The sequence below is a fragment of the Mastomys coucha genome, unplaced genomic scaffold (genome assembly GCF_008632895.1).
Source record: "Mastomys coucha isolate ucsf_1 unplaced genomic scaffold, UCSF_Mcou_1 pScaffold15, whole genome shotgun sequence".
Lineage (NCBI taxonomy): Eukaryota > Metazoa > Chordata > Mammalia > Rodentia > Muridae > Mastomys > Mastomys coucha.
The window spans coordinates 18677011-18694923 of NW_022196897.1; the positions used below are offsets into that span (position 1 = coordinate 18677011).

At 50.4% G+C, this 17913-nt stretch overlaps 2 protein-coding genes across 9 annotated transcripts in view; one reads left to right on the plus strand and one right to left on the minus strand.

The window, feature by feature from the left end:
* Nucleotides 1–282: 282 nt before the first annotated feature.
* Nucleotides 283–16361, plus strand: Ntmt1 (N-terminal Xaa-Pro-Lys N-methyltransferase 1). 7 transcript variants are annotated; one of them, XM_031369705.1, is made up of 4 exons: nt 283–344; nt 14162–14365; nt 14959–15211; nt 15724–16358. In XM_031369705.1, exons 1-4 carry the CDS (start codon nt 342–344, stop codon nt 15978–15980), a joined length of 717 nt encoding a protein of 238 aa, XP_031225565.1. In that variant the 5' UTR covers nt 283–341; the 3' UTR covers nt 15981–16358. The 7 variants fall into 7 exon arrangements, with proteins under 7 accessions (XP_031225565.1, XP_031225569.1, XP_031225570.1 ...); XM_031369709.1 differs by lacking the exon at nt 283–344 and adding an exon at nt 3596–3743 and having other exon boundaries at nt 15724–16361; XM_031369708.1 differs by lacking the exon at nt 283–344 and adding an exon at nt 3628–3743 and having other exon boundaries at nt 14162–14301; nt 15724–16361.
* The window catches only part of Asb6 (ankyrin repeat and SOCS box containing 6), a 7341-nt gene continuing 3652 nt past the window's right edge, over nt 14225–17913 (minus strand). Inside the window, exons 6-7 of one of the 2 annotated variants that reach the window (XM_031369699.1) lie at nt 17081–17792; nt 14225–15105 (exon numbers count right to left, since the gene is read on the minus strand). In XM_031369699.1, coding sequence (XP_031225559.1) covers nt 17128–17792 — 665 coding nt within the window. In that variant the 3' untranslated portion in view covers nt 14225–15105; nt 17081–17127. Of the gene's footprint in view, nt 15106–16405; nt 17793–17913 lie in introns of those variants that run through there. The other variant, XM_031369698.1, reaches the window with a different exon arrangement.

Genomic DNA, 17913 nt, shown 5'->3' on the forward strand with positions numbered 1-17913 from the left:
CATGGGACAAATGGGCTCATGTGTGAGTCTTGGTTGAAGAGCTGGAAGAAGCCTTCTAAGAGTACTCAGGTTGGGTGATGAGGGTCCAGTAGAGGAAAGTATGATATCTATTTATCTAAAGAGTATCGCTAACATGCCCAGAGGAGGCATCATAGAAGATATATTCCACTTTCATAGAAGATATATTCCGTTTTCATAGAAGATGTATTCCGTTTTCATAGAAGATGTATTCTGTTTTCATAGACGGTGTATTTCGTTTTCATAGATGATGTGTTCCGTCTTCCGTTTTCTCTAACATTCCTCACCACGGATGGAGGAATCTATTTCCTCAGGAAGTTAAAATGGTGAGTGGAAGAGATAAGCATTTTTCTTCTTTGTTAATTTCTTCTTTCTTTTTAAATTTTTTTCTTTTTCCCTCTTTCTTTCTTCCTCTTTCTCCTCCTTGTCTTCCTCCCTTTTTCCAGACAGTTTCTCTGTGTAGCCCTAGTTGTCCTGGAACTCAATCCCTAGACCAGGCTGGGCTTGAACTCAGCCTGCCTCTGCCTCCCAAGTGCTGGGATTAAAGGTGTGCACCACTACATCACTGCCTGGCTGGGTATTTTATTTTATTTTATTTTACTAAAACAGGATCTCTAGTTCTCAAATCTAGTCAATGATACATACCAGAAGTGCTCCTGGGTGGTTGATTCGGGTCCAAGCTTCTTGTGGCTAGTTATACAAAGCAGTTCTAATGGACTGGGTTTTGTTGTTGTTGTTGTTGTTTGCTTGTTTTTTCCAGACAGGGTTCTCTTTATAGCCTTGGCTGTCCTGGAACTCACTCTGTAGACCAGGCTGGCCTTGAACTCAGAAATCTGCCTGCCTCTGTCTACCAAGTGCTGGGATTAAAGGCGTGTGCCACCACCGCCCAGCCGGACTGTTTTTTAATAGCACCATAAGCTCAGAATATACCAGAATATACAATCAATTTGGGAAGATTGAGAAAGATTCCTAGAAACAACAAATGAGAAGTTTTCCTTATAGCAGTAATAACAGCATAAAATATCTGGCTGGACAGGCAGCAGTTACCCAGGCCTTAACAGGAACCTCCGAAATTACAGGAGGTTGTAAGGCTGTTGTGCTGGGGACTGAACTCAGATCATCTGAAAGAGCACTATGTACTCTTAAGTGCTGAGCCAGCTTTTTTGAGGAGTCTCCCCAAACCTCCTCCTCCTCTCCCTCCACTTCTTCCTCATTATTAATAATTTTGGCTTTTTTGAGACTATGTCTCACTGTGTAGCTCTGGCTGTCCTCGAACTCATTATATAGATTAGGCAGGGCTTAAACTCACAGAGATCCTCCTGCCCCTGCCCCCTGAGTGCTGGGATTAAAGGTGTGAGCCATCACACTAGACCAAACCTGCATTTTAAAAGAAATTTTACTTTTTATTTATTTGTGTGTGTGTAAGCATGTGTGCATGCACACACACATGCAGGTGTCTTTTGAGTCCTGAAGGGCTCAGATTGCCTGGGAACTAAATTCTAGTTCTCTGCAAAAGCAGGGAGCACTTTCTTTCTTCTTTCTTTTTTCTTTCTTTCTTTCTTTTTCCTTTTCTTTTTGAGACAGGGTTTCTCTGTGTAGCTCTGGCTCTCCTGGAACTCACTGTGTAGACCAGGCTGGCCTCGAACTCAGAAATCCATTTGTCTCTGCCTCCCAAGTGCTGAGATTAAAGGCGTGTGCCATGACCGCCGGGCTTCTTTCTTTTTTAAGATTATTTTTGTTTTTATGTTCATGTGCTTTGGCATTTTGCCTTCACATATGTCTGTGTGAAGGTGTGAGATCTTTGAGTTACAGTTGTGAGCTGCCATGTGGCTACTGGGATTTGAATAAGGGACCTCTGGAAGAGCAGCCAGTGCCCTCAACCACTGATCAATCTCTCAAGCCCCAATAAGTATTCTTTTGTTTTTGAGACAAGGTCTCAGGTAGTGTGGGCTGGTGTTGAGTTCACTGTGTGAGAAGATAACCTTTAACTCCTGGTCTTCTGGCCTCTAGTTCCCAGGTGCTGGGGTTACAAGCACTCACCACCGTGTGGTGTCGAATAGCTCTTTGAACTATTGAAACCAGGTACAATAGTCCAGAGTAGCTATCAAATAATAGGTGCACAGATTTGGGGTGGGTACTCGATTGTGGGTAGGCTTTTCAGCCTCCTAAGCTTCTATTGCTTTCATAGTATTAAAATAAATACACATTAGGTGTGGTAGTGCATTCTTTCAATTCCAGCATTCTAAAGGCAGGAGGATCACTGTGAGTTCCACGACATCCTGGGTTACCTAGTACGGCACTGGTTCGAAAAGAAAAATGATTAAGTAAAAACAAACACAACTTTAAGCACCTCCTGATGCAGAGCCTAGGGAAGGCATTCTAGGCACGTCTAACACCAGGGAGTTGGCTTACAGAGCTGAGCTTAAGGCAAAAATACTTATTATGATAACTTCCAACTACCTTCGAGCCCACTGCAAATGCTAGCTAGACTCAAGCCTAAACTCGCAAATCCCACATATTTAACCCTCAGAACATTGTAGCTGACTCATTACATCCACCAGTTAGAAGAGGCAACTTAGAACTCCGAGGCGGTTAATGGGTTTACATGCAGCAAGCTAGCCTTTCCTTCAAGACCGGTGCAGACTATCTATGAGTGGGTAGGGAAGAGTCCTTGGGAGGGGAAACTTCTGGGTTTATGCTTTATTTGGCCTGGCAATCCTTGACTCTGCCAAAGCCTTTTCTTTCCTGTTCTCTTTTCTGGGCTTATATATTAGTTTAAGATACTAGTGGGGATGGGTGGATTTGAGCAACAGTGGCCTTTAATTCTCCTTTTAGGGTAGAAAACTCTCATAATGCTAGTTTTTAAGAATCCAGCCTTGTGGCGCATGGTGGTGCATGCCTGTAACCTCAGCAACCGCGTCGTTGATGCAGAAGGGTCCCGAAGTTTACGTCCAGAACTCAGTTGGACTCTTGTCTTAAAAGAGCTACACCCTCAAGTGAGCTGGTGCACGTACTTAAGTACCGGAGATGGAGATACCAGCTGTGGATCCTTCATCATGAAGTCCAAGAAGGCCTTGCGCGTAGGCAAAACACTGGGTTAGAAGCCCGCAGGAAAAGGCGATCTGGCCGTAGGATAGGGCGATCAGGCCTGGGAGTCCGGTGAACTGGCCAGGGGGCGGGGTGAACTGACCGTGGACAAGAAAGAGGCAGCGATTGGGAGGGGCGAATTGGCCGTGGGGCGGGGCTGTCGGATCGAGTGTTTGGGCGAGCTGGGCGTGGGGAGGGGCGAGTTAGCCGCGCGGAGGGAAGTTCTGGGCGTGCCGGGTGGGCAGGCCGTGAGGCGGGGTGATCGGGCCTTGGGGCGGGGTGAGCTGGGAGTGGAGAGGTGTGAGCTGGCCCTGGAAAGGGCCGAGTTGGCTGTGGGGAGGGACGATCTGGACGTGGAACCGGGTAAGTTGGCTGTGGGACGCGGCGATCTGGCCCTGGGGACGGGCTGTCTGTGGAGAGGGATGAGCTAGTCTTGGGGCGGGGTGAACTGGCCTTGGGGCGGAGCGAGCTTGAGCCCAGCCCCCTCCAGGCTCGGGGGAAGTGACGTGTGCGGACAAAGGCAGTGGCCGCGAGGTGTCTGGTCCGGTAGAGTGGTGGCGGCTGCCGTAGGCTACGGTCTTTGCCAGCCTCCTTCTCAACCCGTCCTTGTCTCTAGCGTCTCTGGAGCCCCCACCCAGGTGAGTAGCGCGAGGGACACGGCCAGGGAGGAGGGAGGTGCTCACCCCAACTGCCTGAAGCGGTGAGGCCCTGTCGTCAAGTGACCTGGGCCTGGTCCACGTGCATGTCCCATGGAGGTTCACCAACCAGACTTGGGGAGGAACTCTAGTGACCACGGACTGGGTTAGAGGAAGCCACATTGTTGGAGGCTGGCAAGACATATCCTCACACGCGCCCGTAAATCTCTTTCCAATCCTCAGTTTCCCCTCTGAGATAAGGAAGCAACAACCACTGCAAGGTTGGTGTGAGGAATCGGCGCCGTGCTTGGCTCACGTCCTCGCAGTTAAGTGCTTGGTTGCACAGGTTGCTATCACGTTTAACTGCCTCCCTCTCTGGCCAACAGAGTTACTGTCATGAGCCCTTGAGACCAACCAAGGTCAGCCTCTCTTCGGAGAGGCTGCCATCTCGAGAAGTTCAGGCTTTGCTGCTGCTCCACCAACTGAGTGATCATTTTGGTCTTTGATCTTTTTGATAAGGGCCTAGAACAGGTGGTGTCGCAGGCCTTGGCTGAGGTGGCGTAGCTGATGGCAATAATCCATGGGATGGTCACAAGTGACTGGGGACTAACGCCTGAGAGGACTCAGGACTAAGGGAGAAGCCTGAATTCTCTCCTTACTTTTGGGTCTTCTTTCCCAAGTGGTGTTTTAAGGCACATCATTTCCTTGAGCTGGCTTTCTGTGTGTGTGTGTTTGTGTGGGTGTGTGGTGTGTGGGATGCTCAGCCCAAGGCCAGAAGCCACATAATCAAAAGGTCAGAGTCTGCAGCTGTGTGGTGATTCTTCATGTACAGAGAGAGCTTGTGTTTGCATCTTCTGGACTGACCAGCGGTGCTCTGGTCACGTGATCTCATAGATGGGTCCCAGCCTTACCAACGTTTATGTGTTTTGGAGGTTTTAACACTTTTTTCCTTACTTCATCTTTTTAATTATGTTTGAGCCAGTCGGAGGTGGTGCACGCCTTTAATTCCCAGCACTCAGGAGACAGAGGCAGAAGGATGTCTGGGTTTGAGGCCAGCCTGGTCTACAGAGTGAGTTCCAGGACAACCAGGGCTAGACTGAGAAACAGTCTCAAAAACAAGAAAGAAAGAAAGAAAGAGAGAGAGAGAGAGAGAGAGAGAGAGAGAGAGAAAGAAAGACAAAAATTGTATTTTAAGATTATTTTAAAGATTCGTTTTATGTATGCGCGTACACTGTAATTATTTTCAGACACACCAGAAGAGGACATCAGATCCCATTACAGATGGTTGTGAGCCACCATGTGGTTACTGGGATTTGAACTCAGGACCTCTGGGGCAGCAGTCAGTGCTCTTAACCACTGAGCTATCTCTTCAACCTCCATGTTTAAGACTTTTTTAAACAAATATTTTATTTTTATATTCAATCATATGTCTATGGGAGCAGGGCCCTTGAAGGCCAAAAGAGGGCATCAGATCATCAGGAACTGGAGTGATTGGTGGTTTTGAGCCACTCAATTGTGGGACCCTGAGAACAGCAGTCAGTGTTCTAAGAGCCGAACCATCTCACTAGACATCTCCGATAGTGATAAGCTCAAGAGAATATATGCCTTTCACAGTGCAGCCTGGGACTTCTCAGGCTTGTTTAATAACTTCAGCTTCTCTATGAAGGTCAGAATGAGTTCCAAACCGGCCCTGGTCTCCTAGTGAAAAAGAGGAGGAGGAGAGAGGCAGGCATAGTGTTTATACACGGTGTAAGGTTTACTCCTGCGTTATTCAAATACTGATTTCTCTGCCCTAGTTATTTGTTTCGATGTGGAGACACTGCATTGTTTACATTGTAATGCTTATACCAAGAATCTCTGGTCTGTCTGTGTAAAACAGTTCCTTGCTTTGTCAGTGTTGATCACCCAATGGCTGGGCAGAGTAGGGAGGAGGGCCTTATATCTGCCAACCAGAGGAAGGAGGCAGGGAGAGAGGGATATTCAGATTTTCTGGGAGGCTGGAGAATTTGGAGCTATGGGGAAAGGGTCTGGAGAGATCACCTGGGACGGGGCTGGGAGGCAGCCAAATCACCTTAGAAGGCTAAGGTAGATCATTTAATCGCTCAGTTATTGAGATGGGGATTTAAATAAATCTTGGCTTTCTTGTGCAGTTATTGGGGATTAGCATAAGGTAAAGAAATACAGGCCATTTAAATTCACTGTTTATGTTTATATTAAGAATATTTGCTGGGCAGTGATGGCGCATGCCTTTAATCCCAGCACTTGGGAGGCAGAGGCAGAGGCAAGCGGATGTCTGAGTTCGAGGCCAGCCTGGTCTACAGAGTGAGTTCCAGGACAGCCAGGGCTATACAGAGGAACCCTGTCTCCAAACAAACAAAAGAATAATTTATAGCAAAGTGTCTTACTAGTTATTTATTTATTGGTTTTGAGAGGTGGAGGTGAGGATCTGCAGTGGATCTGCAGCCCAAGTTTGTTTCTTCTTTCTTTCTTTCTTTCTTTCTTTTTTTAATTTTGATACAATGTTTTATATAGTCTAGGCTAGCCTCAAAGTCACTTTGTAGCCAAGGATGATTTTGAAGTCCTGATCTTCCTGTTTCCCCTTTTGAAGTGCTAGGATTACAGGCATGCACACCTGCAGTTTTGGGGGTCCCAAGGCTTGAACCCAGGCTTTTGTGCATATTAGGCAAACACTACCAACTGAACTGTTTTTGGTTTCTTGAATCAGGCTAGTCTTGATTTCCTGATCCTCCTGCCTTGGCCTCCTTAATGCTAGCAATATAGGCATGTAATACCAAGCTAAGGTCCTATCTGAGCTTGCACAGCTAGTAAGCAGAGCCAGATTCTGATCCAGTCTACCCTACTGTTGAGAGGATGACGTGAACCCCCATTGTAGGACCAGGCCTGACTTCAAAGGGGAAGGCATCTGTTCTTGGAACTGACCATACAGCGCCCCTAGATCATTAATCCCAGGAACTAGGCGATAGTTCACCAGCTCCAGGAACAAGGCCATAAAATCCCCCATCCAAGCTGGGTGGTGGTGGTGCACACCTTTAATCCCAGCACTTGGGAGGCAGAGGCAGGCGGATTTCTGAGTTCGAGGCCAGCCTGGTCTACAGAGTGAGTTCCAGGACAGCCAGAGCTATACAGAGAAACCCTGTCTTGAAAAACAAAAAACAAAACCAAAAAAATCCCCCATCCAAAGAATAGCCTGGAGATAACCAAAATGATGGGGAAATACCATATCTCAGGATGCTGTGCTTGGCAGCCTTATATAGGTGTGGGTATCTCTGATCCTGTGGTTAAACGCAATGCAGTCCACTGACTACCTGGACACAAGCCAATCAGAAACTCACCTGTGTAACATCCCCGGTACCCACCAGGAAAGTTTTAGATTACCTAACCCTAGCCAAAATTCCCCTAGTTCCCTATAAAATGTCCTGTATACCTTTGTCTGGTATGGACTATCCCTGCATGCAGACGTTTTGCTTTCTTGAAATAAAAACACTTGCCAATTGCATATGTGAGTGGTGGTCTCCAGGCAGCACTTTCAGACTTAACCTTTTGATGCATGGGCTGGGAAGTGCCCCTGAGACCCTCGTCACGTGGAGTGTTTGACCACTGGCTGGTACATGAGTACTCTGTCTGTGTCTCTGTTTGTGTTCCTGTATGTCCAGACAGTCTAAGTCTGTGGGTGGCTTAAGCCTATTACTGGAGGCCCCAGGTGGTCCAGGCAGACACCAGTGGAACCTGTGTCACTGTGACCCACTTGAAGGAGACTTGAATGTCCCACCTGAAAGGGACTGGATTCCACTGGTAACTCTGACAGATGGGGCCAGGTCGGAACCCACTCTTGGGACAGGCCTTCATTTTGAATTTTAGACCTTTTTCATGTGTTGTACCAGTACATTTCTGTTTGTAATGTCCCTTTGTGTTTCTATTTGTAACTGTCCTGATTCTAGAAGTGGGCCAAACCTGCTCCACCCTCTTGAGTCTTCTGTTAGATCACAAGGGCTTCATGTAGAAAAGAAAAAGATGTCTGTCTTTTGCAGAGATGACTGGGTCACCTTCGATATGGGATAACCTAAGGAAGGAGCCTATGAGCTCTCCACCACCCACAGGGTTAAAAGGACATTGCCTATGGAAAGCCAGGTGACCTGGGCCAGGCTGCCTATCTAACCACCTGTCAGACCCTAGTGAAAGAGCTTCCTGTGTGGTTAAAACTCTCCTTCCTTCCTTCCTTCCTTCTCCCTCCCTTCTTCCCTCCCTTCCTTCTCCTTCCATCCCTTCTTCTCTCCCTCCCCTCCCTTCCTTCTTCTAGGGCCATGGCAGTGGAGAAAAGGAGAGTGGTCCCTAGGCAACCAGCTTCCCTCTATAGCCCATCTTGCTCCCCTCAGGAGATTTTGAAGAAGTTCTCTCCCCACTCCTATTTACAAGCCATCAGGAAATCTGAGGGAGGGGGCAGCAAGAGGGGAAATGAGGGTAGTGAGGGTGGAGAAGCCTTGGCAAGAAGAGCCAGTAGGGGAAATAGCAAGTACATCGCACATTTGGGCTGGTAGGGAGAGATCAAAGGTCTACCCCCAGACTATAATGGGGGTTATCAGGGCCACCACAAGGCGGTCCACAAATTTGTCCAAAGTGATCCAGGTATGGCAGGAACAGGATCAGTCACCAGGGGCCTTCCTGAAATACTGCTAATGGCTTACCGAACTTATGCATCCTTTGACCCAGAAGCCAGGGAAAACTACTCAGTGGTAAATATGGCCTTTGTCAACCGGGCAGCACCAGACATTCATGGCAAGTTGCAGAGACTAGAAGGTTTCAAAGGTAAGGCGTATAACAACAGAGAGACTCTAGAGGATAAACAAAGGGATTGGCCAAGATCTTCTGGGCAGCATTGGCAGGGCCTAAAGAAAAAGACAAGTAAAGATGGTGGCATTTGGAAATACACATAAATGAGGGAGGATGAGGTCACAGGATTACAGAGATCACAGGAAAAGTGACTGCCCCAAGTGGACCCCCCCAGGCTAAGGTGCTGGAGCTGGAGAAGATGGGCAATTAGGGCAGATAGGGCTCAGCGCCCCTAAAAGTGGAGGGGAAGACCATCAAGTTTCTGGTGGACATGGGCATAGTACTCCATCCTAAAACAACCTCTGGGGCCATTATCTTAAAGACAGGCCTGGGGCAACGGGATGGGCCCATACCCATGTACTAACCTAACCCCTAAGATTGGTCAATTTGGGAAATGAATGAGTTTCCTGCTCTTGTGGTCATCCCCAAATGCCCGTACCCCTTGCTGGGAAGAGACATATTGACTAAGGTGGGAGCCCATATCTACTTCAGTCCAACCTGGATCTCTGTGACTGATTGGGAAGGAAAAGCTATACACATCCTCACCATGGCCTTGGTAGATGATCACAAGTTATTCACAGACACCTCCAGCTCTGGGGAAAAGGGAATCAGGGAGCCTACTGCAGTGTTGGATCCAAGAGATCCCAGAAGCCTGGGCAGAAGCAGGGGCATGTGGACTGGCCAAGCACTGAGCCCCTGTGCTGGCACAGCTGAAGGCCAATGCAGTGCCAGCCCTAATCAAATAATACCCATTGCTCAGGGAAGCCAAGCTGGGGATCACTTCCTACATCGGGCATGTAAGGAACTTAGCCTGGGATACCTCCCAGCTACTAGTTAAAAAGCCCAGCTCTACTGACTATAGGCTGGTGCAGGACCTCTGAGAGGTAAACAAGTGGGTTCGTCTTACTGTTCTGAACACACACATCCTCCTCAGGACCCTTCCCTGGATGAGTATGCTGTACCGTCCTGGATCTTATGGAAGATTTCCAGCTTACCACTGGCAGCCAACAGCCAGCTCCTCTTTACCTTTGAGTGGCTAGACCCAAATGAAGGCTACAACAGACAGCTGACCTGGACACAGCTCCCCCAAGGGTTCAGAAACCCCCCTACCATCTTACGTGACGTTCTCTATGAGGATTTGAGCGAGTACAGCAAGCCCACCCAAATGCCAGTCTGATGCAGTCTGTAGATGACTTGCTAATTGCTGCTGACACCATGGCAGCCTGTAAAGCTGCCACTAAGGAACTCCCCAAAACATTGGGAAAGACTGGGGTACCATGCTTCTGCCAAGAAAGTTCAGCTCTGCCAACTTGAGTAACCTACGGAGGGTACATACTCAAGATGGGGGAAAGATGGCTGTTGAGTGCAAGAAGAGACTATTCTAAGGATCCCTGGCCCACCAGTCTCCGGGAAGTAAGGGAGTTTCTGGGGTTGACTGGGATCCCTGGGTTCGAACTGGCCCATCCTCGTATAAGGCGACCCATGGAGGAAAAGCTCCACTGGAATGGACTGAGCAAATGAAGGAGGCATTTGGCAAGGTCAAAGCCACCTATGAGAGTCTCCTGTGCTAGCCTTGCTAGATATTTCCAAGCCATTCCACTTAAATGTGGGCAAAGAGGAAGGATTAGCAAAAGGGGACCTTAACCAGTCTCTAAATAAATAACCGGGCTCTGGAGAAGACGAGTGGCTATTTGTCAAAACGATGGGACCTAGTGGCGACTGGCTAGACCCTGTACTGCCAGATAATAGCAGCCATGGCCTTGCTAATCAAAGACTCAGACAGCTAACTCTGGATCAGAGCTTCAAGGTGACTAGCCATTGATGGGGTCGTCAAGCATCTTACTGAGAGGTGGCTGATCAATGCCAGGTTAGCCCATCACCAGGCTCTGCTCCTGAACCCTCCTGAATCAAGTTCATCACCAGCAGCACCCTTAACCCGGCTACCCTGCCTCCTGGCCTGGACCTAGACCTGGATGGTCCCTTACTTGACTGCTCAGATTTTGAGCTACCTGCAAGGGACAAGACAGGACAGACCTTAAGGACATTCCACTTAAGGAAGCAGCTTTGTCTGAGATGGCACCAGATATGTATGCAGGGAGGATGCAACCGTATGGGCAAAAACCCAGCCTCCAGGTACATCAGTCCCCAAACTGCATTAATAGCTCTGCAACCATGCATGTTCATGGGGCCATCTACAAGGAAAGAGGGCTTCTCACCTCAGAAGGAAAAAACCATCAAAAATAAGTCGGAGATCCTGAACCTTCTGCAGGCAGTATGGCTGCCCGAGAAAGTAGCAGTCATACACTTCCCTGGACACCAAAAGGGAGACAGAGCCATCCCTGGAGGAAACACCTGAGCCAACATGATGTCCTGGCTGCCCTGGGTGCAACATCCATGTTGCCTGAGGTCCCGCCTGCAAGGAATTACAGAGGATCTGAACCTGCCCAGCAGCATATAAGGAAAGGGGGGTGGTATAGGACCCCTGTGATGGATTAGCTTCCCTCAAACTTTGCTAGCCAGAGAATCTGGCAGATAGACCAGAGCACCCACCTAGGGGAAAGACAGACTGAGGACCTACTCCAACGAGTGCACCTTAAAGTCTTGACTTAAGGCCAGAAACAAAGGAAGCCATGGCCCGGTGCCCCACCTGCCCTACAGTCAGCACCAGGCATGGAGAGACCTTTGGATTGGGGTCCAGGGAGAAAGGAACACCCGGAGTAAACTAGGAGATTGACTTTACAGAAGTCAAGCCTGGGTTGTACAGGTACAGGTGCTTGCTAGTGTTGGTAGATACCTTTTCAGGATGGACAGAGGCCTAGCCCACCAAACATGAGACCACCAAGGCGGTGGCCAAGAAGTTAGAAGACATCATCCTGAGGCATGGGCTCCCTGTACTCCTGTGGTCAGACAATGGACCTGGCTGTTTCATCTCTCAGGTAACCCAAAAGTTAGTCAAGACTGTGGGGACAAATTGTGCTTACCGTCCCCAGAGTCAGGTCAAGTAGAGAGAATGAATCAGACCTTAAAGGAAACCTTAAATAAATTAATCCTTGACTGGCGGTTACTGGGTGTCTCCTTCCCTTTGCTCTTATTAGGATTCAGAATTCTCCCTGTACTTGAGGATTAACTCCTTTTGGAGTTATATGCGCTAGGCCCCCACCTCTGCTAGCCAATGGAAAAGTAGAAGTCCTAGCCAAATTTGATCGCAAATTTCTTCCCTCCCTACAAGGCTTATTCCAGGTATGGTAATCATCAAAAAACACCAAAAGAAGATATTGGAGCCCACCTGGAAGGGACCATACACTTTACTCCTGACCACACCAAGAACAAAGTTGATGAGATCCCAGCTTGGATGCATCATTTCCATGTAAAACCTGTTGACCCGCAGGCAGCCTCAGACCACTATACGCCCAAGGCCAGCACTGGACTGTGGCAAGCTGCCGCCCACCCAAGAGACCCACTTAAGCTAAGAAGTCAAAAACTCTTGTTTCACCTGACCCAGCTTCACCCTAAACAATGGGGGGTCCAGACAGGTCTCCAGAGGGTTCTATCTACCTGCTCCTCACATTTGCTCTGCTTGAAGATCAGACTTGAATGACACAAACCCACACCAAGCTGTCACCACCAAATGAGGGAACCCCACAAGACTTAGAGAGAGAGGTACAGGCTTTGACACTGCCTGGTTCCGGAAATGCCACCTTTCCCATTTTTTAACCTAGACCTTTGTGCCCTGGCCAAATATATATGGAAGGATCCAGGTTCAAGAGGTAAACCCTGTTTGTCATAACAGGAACTGCAAAGCTCCAGGTCAGCTTGTGGGAAGGACGGCCAGGAACAGCAACTTGCAACCATCCAAGTCTATGTGCCCAGGGACAAGTGACTGGGACTGAAAGCTGCTTTTTTGGTAAATACAGCTGTGGGAACAATGCCCCATGGGTACCTGATAGCCAGGATCTTATCCAGATAGGCAGGACAGCCTGCCACCCAGTGGAGGATTGGTGGGCTGGATGTGGGGAGGAAGCCCATCTCCATCTCGATAATGGGAAAGGGACAGAAGAGCAGAGTCTGGGGGACAGGGACGGCTTGGGGCTTAGTGGTGTATCATGGATACAATAGGGGACTCCTCTTCCAGATACAAAACAGTCTCATCTGGAACTCTCCATAGTGATGGGACCAGTGGCACCGACAACGCCAACACCTGTACTAAGAACCACATCAGCCTTGCTTCCAGATCCCTCCTCTCTGGAGCCCCTAGGGGGAAGACTAGCTTCCCTCACCTTAAACATCTTTGCATGCCTGTAATCCCAGCACTTGGGAGGCAGAGGCAGGTGGATTTCTGAGTTCGAGGCCAGCCTGGTCTACAGAGTGAGTTCCAGGACAGCCAGGGCTACACAGAGAAACCCTGTCTCGAAAAAAACAAAAAAACAAAACAAACAAAAAATCTTTGCAGTCACACCCATACCATGGAAGCCAGCAATTCCAGGGGAACTTGATTTGCAGTCACCTCAGGCTTAACCCCTTGGGGCCCATCCACAGGTACTCCAAAATCCCCACTTCTCTGGTTCTCTCCCATTCTCCTGCTCATCTGGTAAGGAACAAATTTTGTGCTGATTCCCCGTGTGCTGGGTGGGCCATGAGGAAATATCTGAAGTTGTTCTTGGGTCTTTGAACATCAGTCTGAACTTGGGACTTATGGGCAGCGAGGGAGGCAGGCCTGCGCTGAGCTAGTGTCCTAGCTGATGGTAGTTGTGACGTAGTTGCTGTGGTGCCTAGAAAGTCACCTGACAGCCCTCTTGTCCCAGGTCATTCTCAGTCCTGGTGTTTGTTCCCTGTCTACTCTGGTTCTCAAGCCACAGTACCTACCGTTGGGCTTCTAGAGGTGATGGTCTCCGGCAGGTCTTCACATTGCTCTGTGGGCCACACAGGGCTCAGCAATGGAGTATTTACCTAATGGTACAAGGCCTGGGTTCCACTCTCAATCCTGGCACAGCCTTTATGAAGCCGTGCAAGATGGAGGAGCCCTTGCTTTCTGCTGTGTTTAGTAGCTTTGTGCTTCCCTGTCTCTACTGTGATCCTCACAGTAGCTAGGACAAAGGGGAGTCAGCACTTCCCACAGTTGTGATCCTGCATCTTCCATGATACATAGCCAAGCTGGTATGGGTGCTGCCAGCCAAGTCCTTACTGTCGGGGTCCTGTTTGTGCCTAGCTCCTGCCTATTGCTACACAGCATGGTGCCTGGCAGAGAACCTGCTCTGGAATGAATGGCTTGCCCTCCTAGACTTGTTCGCTTGCCACTGAGGAGTGGAAAGGCATGGAAGTTGCTCAGGCCTCCTGGGTGGCTCTAGCAAAAGTCAGGAGAGCCTGCTCTGTGGCCTTTGCCTGTCCTGAGGTGGTAGGTCATCAAGTCAAGAGAGTCACATGGATACCTGGGATGTCATCCAAGCAGCAGATGGCTGCGTAGGTGGCTGGACATTGCTTTCTCTGGGCAGGTTTGAGCCTCACACAGTCCGGCCTGTATGCTAGAGGCTTCCTGCCATTCAGTGCCCTGCTCACCCTGCCTCTTCCATGTTCAGGGGAGCAGAACGGTGGCTGGCGGCTGTGCGGCTGGTGACATCATGACAAGTGAGGTGATTGAGGATGAGAAACAGTTTTATTCGAAGGCCAAGACCTACTGGAAGCAGATCCCGCCCACGGTGGACGGCATGCTCGGGGGGTATGGCCACATCTCCAACATCGACCTCAACAGCTCCCGGAAGTTTCTGCAGAGGTTTTTAAGGGTAGGCAGGTCTGATGTCCTCTCCAGGAGAGGTTGTGGCTCTGGTGGGGCAGTGTGGGGAGCCACTTCCACACACCACACTGCAGGCTCTCTGCTCATCTTGTTGGTGGCTGCCACCGAGGCCCTGAAGAGCTGGGTGGTGATTGAGTGGACTTGTGGAGTGTGAGTTTTGTCTCAGGGCCAAGCACTAGGGACTTAGCAGTCTGGGAATAGTCCCTGCTGGGCGTAGGAGTGCTGCGGGGCAGTGGGTGGTGACAGTCCTCCTGTGACTCCTTTTCATGCAGCCTTCTATCTGGATCCTCCCTTCTCAGCTCCACACAGCCCAGGGGTGAGCCCCGCAAGAAGCCCTTACCCTCTCCACACCTCCACACCATGGCCATCCCTACCACCCTATGGGCTCCTGGGGGTTCTGGAAGGAAAGGAGATTATGCACCTGCTTTTTTCTAGCTGTCACCTTGAAGTGACCTTAGAAAGAGTTTTTCTTACCCTCCAGTGACAGGCCAGTGGAGGTGCCTGACTCAGCTTTCTGGGACTCATGGGAAGGGCCGGGTGGTTGTGGTGCCTTGTGGGTCATACATTGCCCCTGTGTTTTAGGAAGGCCCAAACAAGACGGGGACTTCCTGTGCCCTGGACTGTGGTGCTGGCATTGGAAGGATCACCAAGCGCCTGCTCCTGCCGCTCTTCAGGGTGGTTGACATGGTCGATGTGACAGAAGACTTTCTGGCCAAAGCCAAGACCTACCTGGGGGAAGAAGGCAAGAGAGTAAGGAACTACTTCTGCTGTGGGCTGCAGGACTTCAGCCCTGAGCCCAGCTCCTATGATGTGATCTGGATCCAGTGGGTGATAGGTAAGGGTCTCGTTGCTCTTTCCTATGTGCACCGTGCTCCCTGCCACTCAGGTGCTCCACCAACCCAGGAGCCTGGTTCTGCTCCTGCAGTTGAGCTGGCCAGTTGAGATGCAGCTCCCTCCCACTTCCCAGGACCATGAGGAGAGATGCCTGAAGCCAGCTGAATAGCAGCTATCTAGGTGGGGCCATCTTAGGTGCTCAGTGACTGTAATTTGGAGATGTGAAAATAAGCTTTGTAAGGATTTATTCTTTTTAAATTTTTATTTCAGGAGCTAGAGAAGTGGCTTCCATTCATAGTACTCTGGGAAGGGTGGATGGTATGATGGGCAGGTGTCAGGCAGGATTTAACCCCGTCAGGTTAAGTCCCAGCTTCTAACTGTGCTTTTGTGTGGATAATATCAGAACTCTGGCCTCCTTTGACATGAGATAGGTCTTAAGATGGAGAGACAGCAGCTTGCTAGGCTTGTGCTAAGGCCACACATACTGCACCCTCACGCCACTCTTGTCCCCAGGCCACCTGACGGATCAGCACCTGGCTGAGTTTCTGCGCCGCTGCAAGCGGGGCCTGCGCCCAAATGGCATCATCGTCATCAAAGACAACATGGCCCAGGAGGGTGTGATCCTGGACGATGTGGACAGCAGTGTGTGCCGTGACCTCGAGGTGGTCCGACGCATCGTCCGCAATGCAGGCCTCAGCCTCCTGGCTGAGGAGCGTCAGGAGAACCTGCCAGATGAGATCTATCATGTCTACAGCTTAGCCCTGAGATGAAGCCATGGCCAGAGCTGGAAGGCCAAGAGACACACCATTGACTCCAGTGGGAAGGGACAAGCCCCAGGGGAGGTGTGCCCTGGACTGGGGCCATGCAGCCCCTTCACTCCAAAGCACCCTGGCAACTCCCGACAAGGGCCTATGGGAAGCTGAGTTGTCACCCATTGGACTAGCTGCCTAAGGGGAAAGACTCTTCACTTGGTTGCCTAGGACTGCTATGTTCCAGGACAGCCAGGCAAGCCATACGTGGTACCTGCCAGACAGGAAGTCACAGCCCCAAATCCTCTTTGTGATGGGTCATAGCAGCCAGCAGCTCCTTGGGAGCTCCTTTCTGATAGGTATATGCAGCCAATAAAAGGGTGAGCCCTGTTCTCAAGTGCCCCAGGCAGTCTGTGTGTGGATGCATGTCAGAACACTTGAACGAGTTTAATCTTATAAATATATTTAATCATCTCTGCTCATTCCCAAAGGCATTTATACAACTCAGAAGCCAAGCTGACTGTGCAGATCTTGTAAGGGCTTAGAGTGGAGCCAGCTTCTAGCCTTGGCAGTGTGTCTTCTGGGGACCCCCTCACAAACCCTGCTGAGCTTGTGGTGCCTCGAAACAGAAGGCGTAGGTGTGGCATGAGCAGAACTACCCTCAACCACAGTGCAGAGCCCTGACCACAGGATCGGGCAGGTCTTTAACCCAGAAGACCAGCCTGTGGTGGCCTCAGTTCTGTCTCCAGCTCCTCAAAGGCATCATGGGGCCTGAGGCAGCAGAATAGGTAGGGCTTAACTGGACAGCCCAGGATTTTTGGCACTGGCCCTGGAAAAACCCAGGCATGTGCCGCCCCCATGGGACCAACCACAGCTGCCAGATTTCCAAGGAGTATGGCCCCTAGTTCCCTCCAAACAGCCTGGCTAGCTCCTAATACAGAGGGCAGTTGCACCGGCCCCTCCAATTGTGAAATACTGAGGAGGGAGGGGGTGGGAGTCTCCCTGGAGGCAGCCATGCCTTTGGCCTTCAGGGCACCACCCCAGTGGTTTCATAGCAGTAAAGGGTACGCCTTGCCCAGATAAAAGGACCCTCCAAAGGCTATTACAGGTGCCAGGCCTACCCTCAGGCTGGCTTCAGGCACCCCAGATCACTCCATCCTGGGATCCATCAGCAAGCATCTTCAGTACCACTGTGCGCACTGAGCAGGTACCACTTGAGCCTGTCAGGCAAGGGCAGCGCTTTGACCTTGGTGTCCACAGGCCACGGTCGCAGGCATAGCCGGATGGACACACGGCACAGGTGTTTGAGAGGCGGCGGGTAGCTCTCAAGCTGCCGCAGGGAGGCATGAAGGGCCTGGATCTTCCCTGCCAGGCTACCCACTGGGTGGATGTTGAGGTTCTCAGGCAACTGCAGCCTCTGGGAGCTAGTCACCATGAGGTCCAGCACGGTCTCAGCCTTATGCAGAAGCTCAATGTGACTGTCATCCTCAGCACAGCCCGGGTGCGAGCAGAGCCTCTCAAAAATGAGGTTGAAGCCAGACCAACAGGATGCGCCATGCAGGGAGCAGTTGTAGGCTGCCCCTGACTCCAGCAGGAAGCAGAGGAGTGGGAAGTGCAGCTTGAAGCTTTTGAGGCAGATGTGCGTGAGGGACTCATGGGCTGGGCACTCGCTGGGGTCAGCACCATGGGCTAGCAGAAGCTGCGTGACTTGGAAGCAGAAGCGGTTGATCATCGGGGCCTCCTCCTTGTCCCCACAGACGGTCTCACCGAGCAGGAAGATGATGCATGTGAATACAGTGTCCCCATCTTTGGTGGTGGCCTTGACATCTGCCCCTGGAAGAGCCATGGGAACAGAAATGAGAGGTGACCAGCAGCCCTTACCAAACAAGGGTGTGTGTGTGTGTGTGTGTGTGTGTGTGTGTGTATGGATGTGGTAGGGGTGTGTGGGGGGGGT